The following is a 16,590-nucleotide window of genomic DNA, read 5'->3' as shown; positions in this document are numbered from 1 at the left end:
TTTGCTCGAAATGACCACTATTTGCGTTAACCTATTCGATACTCAAAAACTGACACAGTTCAAAAAATTTATTGGAAGCAACTGCATATAATAAATATGATACTACGGGTTCCCATAAAAGCAAGCGTCTTCCTCGATTAGACGTGACTCCTTTTAATTGATGATTTACTCCTAATTGAGAATAACTCTTACTTGACGTTGGAAAGTGTCTTCACTATCTAGGCCAGCGCGCGAAGAAACGTATTGTTCGAAATTGATACGAAATTTTCAGCAACTTTTACCAATTTTATCCCGACGCAAATGACCAGAAATTGGAAAAAATATTTTTGAATTTGCATTTTGCATTTTGATGAATAATAAGAGTAGAGAGTCGTGTTAAATTTCAGTCACGAATTTATGGTAAAGTATTCGCACTTTTCGATCAATGAAGGAACGTGAACCGAAACACGATCTCCTTTCACTGTATAATCGGGAAAGTCCAAAACATTGTCAATCCGACAGCACGCGGAATATGTATGAACGTGCATCGGCTGTAGCATCTGAATACAAATGGCCGACTTCTTTTGGCCGACTACCAAGCATGGAAAATTATCAGAAGCGACTATACAAGGGAAAATATTGCAAGTTTGACCAGCGTGTAATCAACCAAAAAACATAAATGCACCAGCAGTTTAATAAGCCGTCTATTATCAAACATTTTACATAAAAATAAAATAATATAAATGTTATTATGTTTCATATTTTAATGGTCGAGTGATGTTTGAAAGCGTTCCATTTATTTAGTGTTTTATGATATGGGATAGTCAATTGTTAGCGATTAATTTTGTTGCTATTATACAATACTAATTGCGAAATTTACAGGTTAATTTGTCGATAGTTACAATTAAAATTAATTCTATTTATCGTACGAATGAAATCTTAGCTTTTTCGTATATTTACAAGATAACGAATTCGAGTAGCAAATGAAAGGAATTTTAATAATTTTATAGTATATTCGTAATAACTACAGTTTTCCTTATTATAAGAGGAAGTAAAATAATTACGATTATCGGAGACTTAGTGTTCTTTGTATCTTTTTACAAAGTTGGCTATTTATAATTTACATATTGTTTACTAGTTGACTTATGCTCGATACATGTGTGCATAAGTATTCACTGGCCGTAGCAATGTTCTAAACTTGCATTTAGAACACCGAAATTGTTTCATTCGGCGTAAAATACTTTCGAAGTGACAGGAATATCTTCAAATGTTAGAAGACGTAAATGATCAGTCGATTATTTATTCACAATTATTATTGTTTTTGAGCCTCTGTATTTTAAACGTACCTCCATGTCATCGTTTAGCTCGAGAAACCTGGAAATAATGCATAAATGTTGCATGTTAGATACACCGCCATTTTGTTTTCTGTATTTAAGGTGTTCGGCCATTTTGGGGGTCATTTTTAATTCTTGAGACCAAAATAAGACGAAAATCAAGAATAGTAATTTTTTAATTGAGGCTTCGTTTAAAAGTTATTAACGTTTAAAGTTGCGTCTGTGAGACGGGAACCGCGCACGCTGCACACTTTAACTTTAAACGTTAATAACTTTTTAACGAAGCCTCAAATAAAAAATTACTATTCTTGATTTTCGACTTATTTTTGCCCCTAGAATCTCCCATCAAAATTTTATTGAACACCTTCTATTATTTCCACTCTATTTACAGTATTTTAAGAAAACTAACTCTACCTTTGAGTGTCCAGAGTAAAGCACCGGTCCATCCAAGATGTCCCCAGCCGATTCGTCGCCAGATTCATCCAAATTCAACGAAGCAAATTCCTCGTGTTCCATGATCCCCCATAACGGAACGTCTTCCTTCCCCGTGGACGCGACAGCAAGATTGTTCACCGCCTGGGGAAGCACTTGGTAAGCTTTCTCGATCGCCTCGAACTCGCTAAAACTCTCTTCGCTTTTCTTCGAGTTGCTCGGATCTGTTCGATCATCGTCTGCCTTCTGCTTTTCGAGTTTGCTCTTGGCAGACGTTGACGGTACCGGCTGTGGCGTCACCACGTAAACTCGTTCTTTATTGACTGGCGATATCAGTACTGAGTATCCGTCCCACGTCGACTTTCCGTTTACCGTGGACTTATCTGTACTTTCCGAGATACTCGTGGTCGATTTAGAGCTCTCTATTCGCACGACTTTCTGAGGCTACAAACAAAAGTTTAGTTACTCCCCTTACCATCGATCCTTAAATAATTTCTGTTGGCAGATAGATTACCGCTCGAGACTCCTCGATGTGATTGCTCGCGGAACCCTCGTGCTCCACTTCGTTGAAACTAAATCCAGCCAATGAGTACGTCTTCACACTTTCGTTCTTATCGTTCGACTCGTTTGTGTGATCGCCAGGCTCTGTCGTTGTTAGGTACTCCGTTGGGATTTTCTTTGATGGCAAAAGATAGGGATGCAGGGAACTGGGCAAGACTGTACTGGACGTTGTGAATTTTGAATATTCCTGAATAAAAATTCGACGTTATTTTATTTAATTGCAATAATGTAAATGTACTTAATGTAAATAATAGTCAGATAAATTTGAAACTTTAATGGGAGATTCTAGAGACCAAAATAAGACGAAAATCAAGAATATCAATTTCTCGATTGAGGCTTCGTTTAAAAGTTATTAACGTTTAAAGTTCCGTCTGTGAGACGGGAACCGTGCGCGCTGCACACTTCAACTTTAAACGTTAATAACTTTTAAACGAAGCCTCAATTCAAAAATTACTATTCTTCATTTTCGTCATATTTTGGTCTCCAGAATCTCCCATTACATTTTTGCCATACATATACCTAACTCCCTGTACGTAATTATTATACATTATAACAAGATAATCGACAAATCGATCTTACTTGTATCGTCCAGTTATCAATATTCTTTTGTAATCTGCGCACATCGATAGAATTATTTGTTCTTGTGTTAGCAGGTCTTGCATCTGATTCCTTCGTACTCAATTTATTGGAATCATTTAAATTAAATTGCGCTTGCAATTGATTTATCAACCGAATCTCGTTTCTCGATTCCTGTTGTAGGTAATTATCGCTCGTATCGCGAGAGGGAGGTGCTTTCCTCGATTGCGTTCTTTCGTGGTTGTTTTTAACGCTCCAATCTCCGTAAGATTGTTGAAACGGTATAGGTGTGTATTCCGACGTATACGGTATAATAACTTGTACCTAAAATTGTATTATTTGTTATATTTTTGGCAATATCATGCAATAGAATTCGAGTTAGGATTTATTTTCCCCGATAAAAAGTCTAGTTAAAAAATAAGGGGGTTTCCCAGTGTGAATCATTTTCTTGGAGAATTTTTTGCGAATAAACTATAAGATATATTGCAGTCAAATTTACAGGGTTTATTTATAGATATTTCAGTGATATTTCAGAATTTTTTGGGCGAGAAAGAATTAAAATTGGTGGCCCTGCATAATCTCAAACGTAATCAAACAAAGTCGATTTTAAAATGCACTACTGTGAAGTGTACTTTTTTAGATTTTCTTAGGGAATTTTTTGCGAATAAACTATAAGACCTTTTTCAACCAAATTTGCAGGGTTTATTTATAGATATTTCAGTGATATTTCAGAATTTTTTGGGCGAGAAAGAATTAAAATTGGTGGCCCTGCATAATCTCAAACGTAATCAAACAAAGTCGATTTTAAAATGCACTACTGTGAAGTGTACTTTTTTAGATTTTCTTAGGGAATTTTTTGCGAATAAACTATAAGACCTTTTTCAACCAAATTTGCAGGGTTTATTTATAGATATTTCAGTGATATTTCAGAATTTTTTGGGCGAGAAAGAATTAAAATTGGTGGCCCTGCATAATCTCAAACGTAATCAAACAAAGTCGATTTTAAAATGCACTACTGTGAAGTGTACTTTTTTAGATTTTCTTAGGGAATTTTTTGCGAATAAACTATAAGACCTTTTTCAACCAAATTTGCAGGGTTTATTTATAGATATTTCAGTGATATTTCAGAATTTTTTGGACGAGAAAGAGTTAAAATTGAAGGCCCTGCATAATCTCAAACATAGTCAAACAATGTTGTTCTTAAAATGCACTAGTATGAAGTGCATTATTCTAGACTTTCTTAGGGAATTTTTTGCGAATAAACTATAAGACCTTTTCCAACCAAATTTACAGGGTTCATTCATATATATTCCAGTAATATTCCAGAATTTTTTGGGCGAGAAAGAGCTAAAATTGGTGCCCCTGCATACTCCCAAAAATAGTCAAATTATATTCCCTAAGAAAATGAAAAAAAACAATCAATTTTTTTAACAGTTCACACCAGAATACCCCCTTAAATCTCACCAGTTTTGCTTACTTGTTTATTTCTCTTTACATTTTGCTGCCTCTGAACAGGATCGTTCGAGTCTAATCTACCTTGTTCATTGTTTTGCACCTCTCTGGAAGAATTGTGCCACCGAACAAGGGGATCCACAAACGACCCATTCTCGAACGATTCGTTCTTCGAGTTCGACGATAAACTCGGCCACGAGAATCCAGTGTGACGAGAATTACTCGTCGACGTTTCGACATATCGATGTTCGTTGCTCTCGGAAAAATCGACGGCCAATGGCGTGGAAGCGCCGTCGCCATTTTGTATGTTCGACGCGGAGTAAGTCTCGATCGGTTTCGTGAAGCTTGGCGAATCGTCCGTTAACGCGTTGCTGGTTCGCAAATTGTAATCTGCGGTGGTTTTGTCGATGTAAGTGGCTGTAGGGGGTGGCCACTGTTTATCCGTACGACTCTCGCTCTTCTGCGTGAGATCCAGGAGTGGCGACTCCTCGAAATGCACAGGATCCTCGTTAGTAGGCGGATTACTCGCTGGTGGCGCTCGCGTCACCGCGTGAGAATCTTTGACAACACTACTGCTGGGCGACAAGTCGTCAGAATATTGGTAATTCAACTGCTCGACGCTCTGGCCGTTAAAAGCATTCGGTGGTAAGTAATTGAAATCGTTATCCTGACCGGTAAAGCCTTGATTCTCGACACCAGACGATCCAAAACTGGTAATAACCTGCTGATTGTCCAGTACAGGGTGATTCAATATTCCATCCTCTCCTTGGTCAGAAATGGGCGGCTGGTTATCGGGAATTGCAATACCAAACGACTCCTTGTGGCCCTCGAACTGATCGTTGATCTCCGTTTCGTGATTCTGTGGCACGACACTCGCGTGTCCCTGATTTATCTGCGTCCCGCTGGACGTCAGATCGTGATTGTCGCGGATGTTGAAGCGTTCGTTGTCGATCTGTGGGTTCGCGTGTTGGCCGGTAGAGGGCGCCACAGGTAGGGGTGGCGGTTCCAAATGGGCCACGTTTTCCGTGTGAGGGCTCGATGGTCGGTTGAAAGGCTCTGCCTTGTACAGTGGTGGCATCGGGCCAGTGTACAACTGGGGGTTTGGTAGCGAACCAACCACGCCTTGTTGCCCGTTTTGATGCGCCTGGGCGTGAGAGAAGTCGGGGATTCTGACTTCGTGCGAGGCTGCGTGTTGGGCGTCGTGATGTGCTTGGACAGCGGGTGGAAGATAACCGTTTGAAAGTTGTGGAGGAAGATAGACTTCGGGACGAAGACCTCCATCTTGCATGGGGATCCATGGAAACTTGTTACAGGGATTGCAGGGCTTCCCCTTGTTTGGAGGCAAGTATTGGTTGCTCTTTGGGGGCAGAACGAAGGGTCTTACGTCGAGCAGGGCAATCGGAGGAGCGTTGTAAATTGGTAAAGAGCTGGGATGAGGTGGTAGAACAGGATGTGTACTCAGAGGAGGTGCAAGCGATCCGGAGTATGGACCAGGAGGTGGACCAAGAGGGGGTACAAGTGGACCAGAATGTTGACCAGGGGGTGGACCAAGAGGAGCAATGCCTACACCAGGATGCTGACTAGGAGGTGTAAGAATTGGAACAGAATGTAGACTTGGTGGTGGGCTGAGAGGGGGGTACAAAGGTAAATTGGGTTGTGGTCCAGGTGGAGGGTACAAAGGTGGACCAGGTGGTGGACCAGGAGGAGGTTGCAGAGATGGACCGGATGGAGGGCCAGGGTGGACGTTGAATGGTGGAGGATGAGACTGAGGGGGGAAAGAGGGTTCGAGATTTGAAGGAGACTTCGAATGTTGAGGGGATGGTGAACCATAACCGAAAGGATTTATCCAATTCATGAATTTCGAGAAGTATCCTGGGGCTTCCGTTGGCTGAGGATTGGCCACCCTCCCAGACCTCACCGGATGATGTCGAGGTGGTGGGGGTGGAACGAGATACTCGTTCAACGCTATTCTTCGACTACGACGAATATAATTTCGACCACTTCCGTAGGACGCTTCTCGATCATTTTTCAACGTTGACGTACTGCATGCAACGACCATCAGGAATAATATCGACACCTGTAACCATACAAGTCGATGGTTGTTTTAAGATGGCTTCTTATAGTCGCTGCTGCAACTACACCCTTCCTAATGAAGATATTTTACCCCCTCTGTTTCAGATTTGGGGGGGTCAAGTGGAGCACTCTTCAGGGTAGCCATTAAACAAGAATTTATATCTCCCACAATGTTTAATATTTCTTGATGAAAAAAATACTGTGCATGCTTATAGGGTTAATATATATATCTGCAAAATCTCAATAGGAAACAGCTTGCCTATGGTTAAAAAAAAAATCATAAAGAAAGCCGAAAAAATTCTAGACAGCAATGGGCCCTTGAATTGGAACATTTATTTATTTATTATAGCTGAAAGTATTAAATAAAATGCTCGTTAAGGCTAACGACGAATATTTGTTTAATGAAACTATTGGAAGCAGAAGATTAGAAGTGAAAGGGGAACAAGCACGGCATAAAATCAAGTCCAGTGAAGATTTGCGCGGCCAACTATTGCTTACGGGTTTCTCACGAGCTACGGATTCAATGGTGTCCCTGTGTAACTTCGTGTGCTATTTTACCGCTGCCCGTAAAATATGCAGATGTACGAGAGAGAACGAGAGTATTCGCGAATGACCGTACGTGAGCCGAGAACCGGAACTGCGTAAGAAAGTGAACGAACGAAAAAAAAACGAATAGTCACCTCATATCACTTTTAAACCTACTAACGTCAAAGTACGCTTTACAGTTCCTACGATGATTGAATAATTCATGTCCTTAAAAAATTTTGGGTAAAAGAATTACCTGAGCGACTAAACAGGTTATTTTTTCAAAGAACACATTATTCTGACCATTATACTGTCAATATGATCATAAATTAATTTTGAATTGCTTAAAAAAAATTGAATCATATTAATGTGCAAGATAACCTCAAACTATTTATTTTGATAAAGTTTTGAGGTTAGGTTAGTATTAATTTTATTTTCTATGTTTTGTATACAGAAATCTGATGAATGATATCTGGAGATAAATTAGTATATGCAAGATAACCTCAAACTATTTATTTAGAAAAAGTTTTGAGGTTAGAATAATATTTATTTTATTTTCTATGTTTTGAGTGCAGAAATTTGATGAATATGTGGAGATAAATTAATATGTCGTGAAAAATAGTCTCAAACTATTTATTTAGAAAAAGTTTGGAGGTTAGGATAATATTTATTGTATTTTCTATGTTCTGAACACAGAAAACTGATGAATGATATCTGCAGATAAATTAGTATATGCAAGATAACCTCAAACTATTTATTTAGAAAAAGTTTTGAGGTTAGGATAATATTTATTGTATTTTCTATGTTCTGAACACAGAAATCTGATGAACGATATGTGGAGATAAATAAATGTGTCGAGATAGTTTCGAAAACAATTTATTTAGAAAAAGTTTTGAGGTTAGAATAATATTTATTTTATTTTCTATGTTTTGAGTGCAGAAATTTGATGAATATGTGGAGATAAATTAATATGTCGTGAAAAATAGTCTCAAACTATTTATTTAGAAAAAGTTTTGAGGTTAGGATAATATTTATTGTATTTTCTATGTTCTGAACACAGAAATCTGATGAATGATATATGGAGATAAATTAGTATATGCAAGATAACCTCAAACTATTTATTTAGAAAAAGTTTTGAGGTTAGGATAGTATTTATTGTATTTTCTATGTTCTGAACACAGAAATCTGATGAACGATATGTGGAGATAAATAAATGTGTCAAGATAGTTTCGAAAACAATTTATTTAGAAAAAGTTTTGAGGTTAGAATAATATTTATTTTATTTTCTATGTTTTGAGTGCAGAAATTTGATGAATATGTGGAGATAAATTAATATGTCGTGAAAAATAGTCTCAAACTATTTATTTAGAAAAAGTTTTGAGGTTAGGATAATATTTATTGTATTTTCTATGTTCTGAACACAGAAATCTGATGAATGATATATGGAGATAAATTAGTATATGCAAGATAACCTCAAACTATTTATTTAGAAAAAGTTTTTAGGTTAGGATAATATTTATTGTATTTTCTATGTTCTGAACACAGAAATCTGATGAATGATATGTGGAGATAAATAAATGTGTCAAGATAGTTTCGAAAACAATTTATTTAGAAAAAGTTTTGAGGTTAGAATAATATTTATTTTATTTTCTATGTTTTGAGTGCAGAAATTTGATGAATATGTGGAGATAAATTAATATGTCGTGAAAAATAGTCTCAAACTATTTATTTAGAAAAAGTTTTGAGGTTAGGATAATATTTAATGTATTTTCTATGTTCTGAACACAGAAATCTGATGAATGATATATGGAGATAAATTAGTATATGCAAGATAACCTCAAACTATTTATTTAGAAAAAGTTTTGAGGTTAGGATAATATTTATTGTATTTTCTATGTTCTGAACACAGAAATCTGATGAATGATATGTGGAGATAAATAAATGTGTCAGGATAGTTTCGAAAACAATTTATTTAAAAAAAGTTTTGAGGTTAGAATAATATTTATTTTATTTTCTATGTTTTGAGTGCAGAAATTTGATGAATATGTGGAGATAAATTAATATGTCGTGAAAAATAGTCTCAAACTATTTATTTAGAAAAAGTTTTGAGGTTAGAATAATATTTATTTTATTTTCTATGTTTTGAGTGCAGAAATTTGATGAATATGTGGAGATAAATTAATATGTCGTGAAAAATAGTCTCAAACTATTTATTTAGAAAAAGTTTTGAGGTTAGGATAACATTTATTTTATTTTCCATGTTCTGAATACAAAAATCTGATAAATAATATATGGAGATAAACTGATGTCTTGCAAAATAGTTTCAAGCAATTTATTTAGAAAAAGTTTTGAGGTTAGAATAGTATTTATTTTATTTTCTACATTCCAAATATGGAAATTGAAGGATTGCTGTTGAATAATTGTTAAAAATCGCATTATCGTTCGATCTTAATGGAAAACTGGTATGTAGATAGTCACGTTTCGGATGAATCTCTTTTTCCATTGAAGAGTAGGTGGTTCACACAGAGTAATAGCAAGAGCATATGGAGGAGACAGCAGCGTAGCAGGGATAATGTAGGTAAGTGGGCTGTGGGTATTACGAGAGTCGACCTATAGTGAGAAGATGTAATATGCGGTTGCATGTAATCTGTATAATACGCGTTCGTGCGAGGTGTTTGTGCACGCGTGTGAGCGACACATGACGCCTGAATGAATGCCAAAGTTAATAGGGACTAACCAATGCCGATAATGAGAATCTTCCTACTGCGATTCTAACGCTGTAAACTTATTTTTTTTTTTCCAGTTTTGTGACACCTGTTGACCACCTCGAAGAGTCCAGATCATCAATCGCGTAGCTCGATCAATTTGTCGAGGTACCCACAAAATTCCCTAGGAAGATGTCACGATTTTACACCATATTAAATATACCTTGCTCTCGCTCCTTCTCACTGGCTTTCATTGTCCCACACTCTCGTGTCCGATATATACAAAGGGGAACGAACTGAAGAGATAACAGCCATTAAATTTCACTACCTTCAAAGTAGTAATATATATATATAAATATTAAGGTTCTTATCATTTATGTATGCGAATTTTTATGGCGAACTTGTTTTTACAGACGGTGGTAGTAACATCATACTCTCGATGATGTTATTTTGACAAATTTTTGAAGATATCGGTAATGTTAGGATGGTAAGGTAGGTCCCTTCCTAACCCTCACGAACAATAACCTTAATTTTGTTCCTAAAAAACGAATCTAGAAGCTACTAATTACTCTAAATCGACTATTATTATTTACCATTTAACCTAAAACGTTTAAAAAACTTTGTAGGGTATCGTCAACGTTTGAAAATGCCAAATCGTTGTTGCAATGTAATATTTGATGATATCTCCGTGTCGCTTTCCGGTTAAGTCACGATGACGGACGTACTTTGGAACAGGAAGGCTCTGTTTACTGGAAATCCGGTGGTAAACGATGGAAAAAAAGTTTCTTTACCAGACTCGTCCGCTTAAACGTGACAATAAACGGGCAGAAAGAATTAGAAACAGAGCTGTGATGCACTCGTTCATCCGTGGAGGCCTCTGTCGAGGCGGCCGGTGTGCATTTCGCCCGAGCACTTAATAAATAAGGACATAAGGACGTAAGCTCGTTCGAAGAAAATTTGTATTGACACTATGATAAGGCGAAGAAACGTGCAAACGGAAAGCGACAGATTTAGGTCGTAGACGGAAGAGTTTCGCTCCTCCGTTGGCGCTATGCCAAACAACGAGGATCATTCGAAAGCGCTGAGCATGTGTTTTCTTCGCATCATTCACGTCGTCCTTGTTGGACCACGCGCAATTGGTAATTCACGATGTGTACAGATCGGTTCCCGACTTTCGACAGCTTTTGCAAACGGGCATGCTTCGAAATTAATTCTCTTTGTCCTCCGTTTCGATGCAACAACCAAGTTAAAGAATTTCAGATATTTTCTAGGAACGCAATTCGTTGAAAATTGCAACAGAAGCTATTATATTTTGTAGATATCATGCAATCGCCCAGCTTGATATACTTTTTATTACATTTAAGTGGAATTAAATAATTTCGATAAAAATTACGATTGCATGGAATTAATAAAATTTTATCAGTTTCGTTAAAATAGATTTGTACGTGTCGTCGAATTGTCATGTTGCACAGGCTTTAAATTCGTAACACTTAACATTCGCCACGTGTGTTCTGCAAAAGGCGAACTCACGAATGAGAAATATTTTAAAACAAAACGGCGACACTGCCAATTTGCAAAACGTACGCTCGGAAAGTTTTGCACGGATTTATCGTTAATAACTGAATTCATCTGGAGGCAGCGATTTGTCTTCGTCAGTTTAGCTTTCGCCTCGGAAGATCTACGACGGAAAAGTCGAACATCTACCCCCCATACGAACAACACGGTTTTACGAAACGAATACGTATTTACGATTCAAAGTATCGAAACGAGACTAAATAAAATAATAAATGTAATTTTTTTTAATTTCGATCGTTTGAAAATGTTGGTTTGTACTCACTCGAAGAGCATCCATCTTTCTCCGGCTTGATCGAGGTTTCCCTCGAGAGCATATCACAAGAACAATGTTAGAGAGTTTATCACACTTTTTTTTACGTTCGAGGACCGTTCAGGAGCGTCGCGAATTTGAGATTTTTTTTGGGGGGAAAGGGGGAGGACGAGATGCGTGAATTCAACGTTCCATTTTTGCGACACACGAGATCTACGCGTGACGGATCGCGTTTTCGCGTGAAGGATGAAAAATTGACGAACAAGGACACCGGTGCAAGGAGGAACTTCGAAGAGGAAGGAGAACGAAGAAAAACGGAAAGAAAGGTGCACACTTCACTAGGGTCAAAGAGAGAGTCCATTGGAGCGTCTTCCGTGCAAGTCGCTTATATACATTTGCTCCTTCTTTCCCTCTTTCTCGTTTTCCTTCTTCCTCCATCTTCTTGTCCTTTCTCTTGCTCCCGAGGAATCGAACTCCTTTTCTACCTACCGATCTCTCCCATGTTGGATACCTGCACGAAAATTCCCTTACCTGCTTAACCCCCTGTTGGAGAACAATTCGGGCGCTGGGGGGTGACCCATCTTCGAGGCTTGCACAGAGAAACTGCACGACTGACCAAACGAATAACTGAAACTAAAATTCAACGTTACCTTGGTTTTCCACGAATAAAAGTATAGAGTGAAAATTTGCTGCAATGGAAAATGCATGAAAATGGTGGCATGCATTTGAGTCGTTTGCTACAACACTGATCGAGAAATGTAGATTTAATTTCTTAATTGTAATATCAAAGTGGAAAGAAAATAAATATACTAAAGGGAGGCAAAATATAATATGTTGCAATTACAATGATAAATTTTATTATATTTGTTTAATTATAATAATTATAGTAGAAGTTTATTCTATACGGTGATAATAGCAAACTAGAAAGAAAATATATATAATAAGGAGTGACAAAATATAATATAATATAATAGTATGCTGCAATTATAATGATAAATTTGATTATATATATATGTCTCGAATTATAATAATAATAATACGAGTGTATTTTATATAATGATCATATAAAACTACAAAGAAAATAAAAATTAAAAAAAAACAGACGAAATATAATAATATGCAGCAATTATAATGACAAATATAATTATATATATATATATGTCTTGAATTATAATAATAGCAATACTAGTGGATTTTATATAATGATCATATAAAAATACAAATAAACTAAATATAATAGAGAAAGGCAAAATATAATATAATATAATAGTATGCTGCAAATATAATGACAAATGTTATTATATTTGTATGTCTTGAATTATAATAATAATAGTACAATTTTATTATATCAACGCAATGATCATACCAAATTACAAAGAAAATAAATACAGTAAAGAGAGGCAAAATATAATAATATGCAGCAATTATAATGACAAATATAATTATATATATATGTATGTCTTGAATTATAATAATAATAGTACAAGATTGTTATACACAGTGATCATACCAAATTACAAACAAAATAAATACAATAAAAAGAGGGGCAAAATATAATAATATGCAGCAATTATAATGACAAATATAATTATATATATATGTATGTCTTGAATTATAATAATAATAGTACAAGTTTATTATACACAGTGAACACATCAAATTACAAAGAAAATAAAAACAGTAAAGGGAAGCAAAATATAATAATATGCAGCAATTATAATGACAAATATAACTATATATATGTATATATCTACAATTATAATAATAGTAATACGAGTGTATTTTATATAATGATCATATAAAACTACAAATAATATAAATACAGTAAAGAGAGGCAAAATATAATAATATGCAGCAATTGTCATGGCAAATATAATTATATATATATATGTTTTGAATTATAATAATAGCAATACGAGTGTATTGTATATAATGATCATATAAAACTACAAGGAAAATGAATATAAATAAAAGGCAGACGAAATATAATAATCTGCAGCAATTATAATGACAACTATAATTATATTTATATGTCATGAATTATAATAATAGTAATACGAGTGTATAATGATTATATAAGACTACAAAAAAAATAAATATAATAAAGAGTGGCAAAATATAATATAATATAATAGTATGCTGCAATTACAAAGACAAATATTATTACATGCGTATGTTTCGAATTATAATAATAATAGTACAAGTTTATTATATCTAAACAGTGATCATATCAAATTAGAAACAAAATAAATACAGTGAAAACAAACAAAATATAATAATATCCAAATTATAATAACAAATATAATTGTATATATATATGTATGTCTTGAATTATAATAGTAATAGTAGAAGTTTATTATATCTACACGGTGATCATACTAAATGGCAAACAAAATAAAAACAGTAAAAAGAGGCAAAATATAATAATATCCAAATTATAATGACAAATATAATTATATATATATATATATGTCTTGAATTATAATAATAATAATACGAGTGTATTTTATATAATGATCATATAAAACTACAACAAAAATAAATATAATGAAGAGTGGCAAAATATAATATAATATAATAATATTGTAGCAATTATAATGACAAATATAATTATATATATTTCTTAAATTATAATAATAATAGTACAAGTTTATTATACACAGTGAACACATCAAATTACAAAGAAAATAAAAACAGTAAAGGGAAGCAAAATATAATAATATGCAGCAATTGCAATGATAAATATCATTATATATACGCATCTTAAATTATAATAATAGTGATACGAGTGTATTCTATATAACGACCATATAAAACTACAAAAAAAAATAAATATAATAAAGAAAGGCAAAATATAATATAAGACAAATTGAATTTCCCCTCAACATATATTTGTCATTATAATTGTAGCACATTATTACATAATATTATATTATATTTTGCCTTTCTTTATTATATTTATTTTTTTTGTAGTTTTATATCATCATTATATAGGATACACTCGTATCACTATTATTAGTGATTATTATTATTATTATTATATATAATAAAGGAAGGCAAAATATAATATAATATTATATAATTATGTACTACAATTATAATGACAAATATATGTTGAGGGGAAATTCCATTTGTATTATATTATAATTTGCCTTTCTTTATTATATTTATTTTTTTTGTAGTTTTATTTGATCATTATATAGAATACACTCTTATCACTATTATTAGTGATTATTATTATTATTATTATATATAATAAAGGAAGGCAAAATATAATATAATATTATATAATTATGTACTACAATTATAATGACAAATATATGTTGAGGGGAAATTCAATTTGTCTTATATTATATTTTGCCTTTCTTTATTATATTTATTTTTTTTGTAGTTTTATATATGATCATTATATAGAATATATATATTGTGTACACCCAAATTTTGTTAATGCAAATTGAATGAATTTTTCTATCGTTTCCATCCATCAATAAAACAAAATTACATTTTACAGTACATGTACAACATCAAAACGTTTCCCTACAATACTCCATCGGTTTTGGAACGAATACAATTCTTTATATAAGACGCACGAAAGCTGTTTCATAACTCTGCACGCTATTATTGCCGAGTGACTATTCGAGAGATCATTGTGACGTGGGGCGCTGAGTATAAACAAAAGGTGGAATAAAAAAATGAAGAGTCACGTATCCCGAATGCGCGCCACCCGGAATATTCGATCGCGAGGAATTTACAGCGAACGAACAACACGAGACGATTCACGATAAAACCGATTTCCGTCCAAGTAACGATTTATTACGTATACCAGCCGAGAACAATAAAAAATTGCTATTAAGAAGGTATTACAAGCTTAGTCGCTCAGAATTTAACCGATTCCTTATCAGACGCTATAAAACAATAAACTCGATGGAGGTAATATATTTGCAACAACGGCCAAATTAGCGATCATATCGACAGTGTCGTTGGAACAGTGTGCTATTGAAGATGAGCGTCTTTCACGTTGCGGTGACGATACTTTTCGTCTTTGATTTCATTCCGTTCGGAATGTTTGAGGCGGTCGCTGCCCCGGAAAAATGCACGAAGCAAGGCTCGTTCGAGATCGTCGATGGGACATGCCAGAATTATTACATGTGTATTTTCAATGGTGTTGAACTCGTCTCGTACGAGCTCACATGTGCGCCTCCGACGGTATTCTCTCCTGTAACGGGTTACTGCACGCCATCTACACAATACCCTTGCACGCAATCAACAACGCCATCTACAACAACAGTAACAACGTCTTCAACGCCAGCGTCAGATTCGTCATCGTCTGGAACGACAGCGTCAGTTACGTCATCGTCTGGAACGACAGCGCCAGTTTCGTCATCGTCTGGAACTACAGCGTCAGTTTCGTCATCGTCTGGAACTACAGCGCCAGTTTCGTCATCGTCTGGAACTACAGCGCCAGTTACGTCATCACCTGCAACGACAGCGTCAGTTTCGTCATCGACAGTATCATCGACATCAACAACAGCAACAACAACAACAAAACCTACGTGTCTCACAACTGGTAGATACCCAATTCCAGGTTCCGGTTGTAAAATGTATTATTACTGTTATGTAGACGGCCCAAACATCATCAACTATACCAATTTAACATGCCCAACCATTCTAGTATTCAGCCCAACCGTGCAAAAATGTGTTCTTCCAACAACTTATCCATGTCCTAGTTAACACTTTACCGACCGATAGCCTATTAATCGACTGTTTTACCGGCCGACGCTTACCGACCGATAGGCGATTAATCAACTGTTTTACCGGCCGACGCTTACCGACCGATAGGCGATTAGATAATAATCATTAATGTCGAATTCTATAACTACCAATATACGTTTATCTTTCGTTGTATAAAAAGATGTTTGTAAATGAAATATAGTAAATTTCCAAAACTGTCCACAACTCGTAAAATTCGTTCGAACAAATCGATCGAAATGTTCAGGTATTCGATTCGCAGTCGGTTATATACCATTTTGGGAAAACTGCCGCGAGGTGGCGCCAGCAAGTTGATGTAGCGACGTTGTCAATGATCGCTACGCGCGATACGACATCTCGTGATTTTCTGCCGCTATAA

At 35.0% G+C, this 16,590-nt stretch overlaps 2 protein-coding genes across 2 annotated transcripts; one reads left to right on the top strand and one right to left on the bottom strand.

Moving 5' to 3' along the window:
* Positions 1 to 1,255: 1,255 nt before the first annotated feature.
* On the bottom strand, positions 1,256 to 11,489 carry LOC122402953. Its single transcript, XM_043406159.1, has 6 exons — positions 11,475 to 11,489; positions 4,360 to 6,411; positions 2,886 to 3,206; positions 2,260 to 2,493; positions 1,728 to 2,189; positions 1,256 to 1,353 (listed from the first exon to the last, which is right to left on the bottom strand). Exons 1-6 carry the CDS (start codon positions 11,487 to 11,489, stop codon positions 1,333 to 1,335), a joined length of 3,105 nt encoding a protein of 1,034 aa, XP_043262094.1. The 3' UTR covers positions 1,256 to 1,332.
* Positions 11,490 to 15,418: 3,929 nt separating this feature from the next.
* On the top strand, positions 15,419 to 16,257 carry LOC122402955 (cell wall integrity and stress response component 4-like). Its single transcript, XM_043406161.1, has one exon. The coding sequence runs from the start codon at positions 15,465 to 15,467 to the stop codon at positions 16,191 to 16,193; it is 729 nt and encodes a 242-aa protein (XP_043262096.1). The 5' UTR covers positions 15,419 to 15,464; the 3' UTR covers positions 16,194 to 16,257.
* Positions 16,258 to 16,590: the final 333 nt, after the last annotated feature.

The sequence above is a fragment of the Colletes gigas genome, unplaced genomic scaffold (genome assembly GCF_013123115.1).
Source record: "Colletes gigas isolate AHSC1104 unplaced genomic scaffold, ASM1312311v1 Colletes_gigas_Sc00042, whole genome shotgun sequence".
NCBI classification, from domain to species: Eukaryota; Metazoa; Arthropoda; class Insecta; order Hymenoptera; family Colletidae; genus Colletes; species Colletes gigas.
Note: the sequence above shows the minus strand (reverse complement) of the source record. Positions and strands in the feature narration are given on the sequence as shown.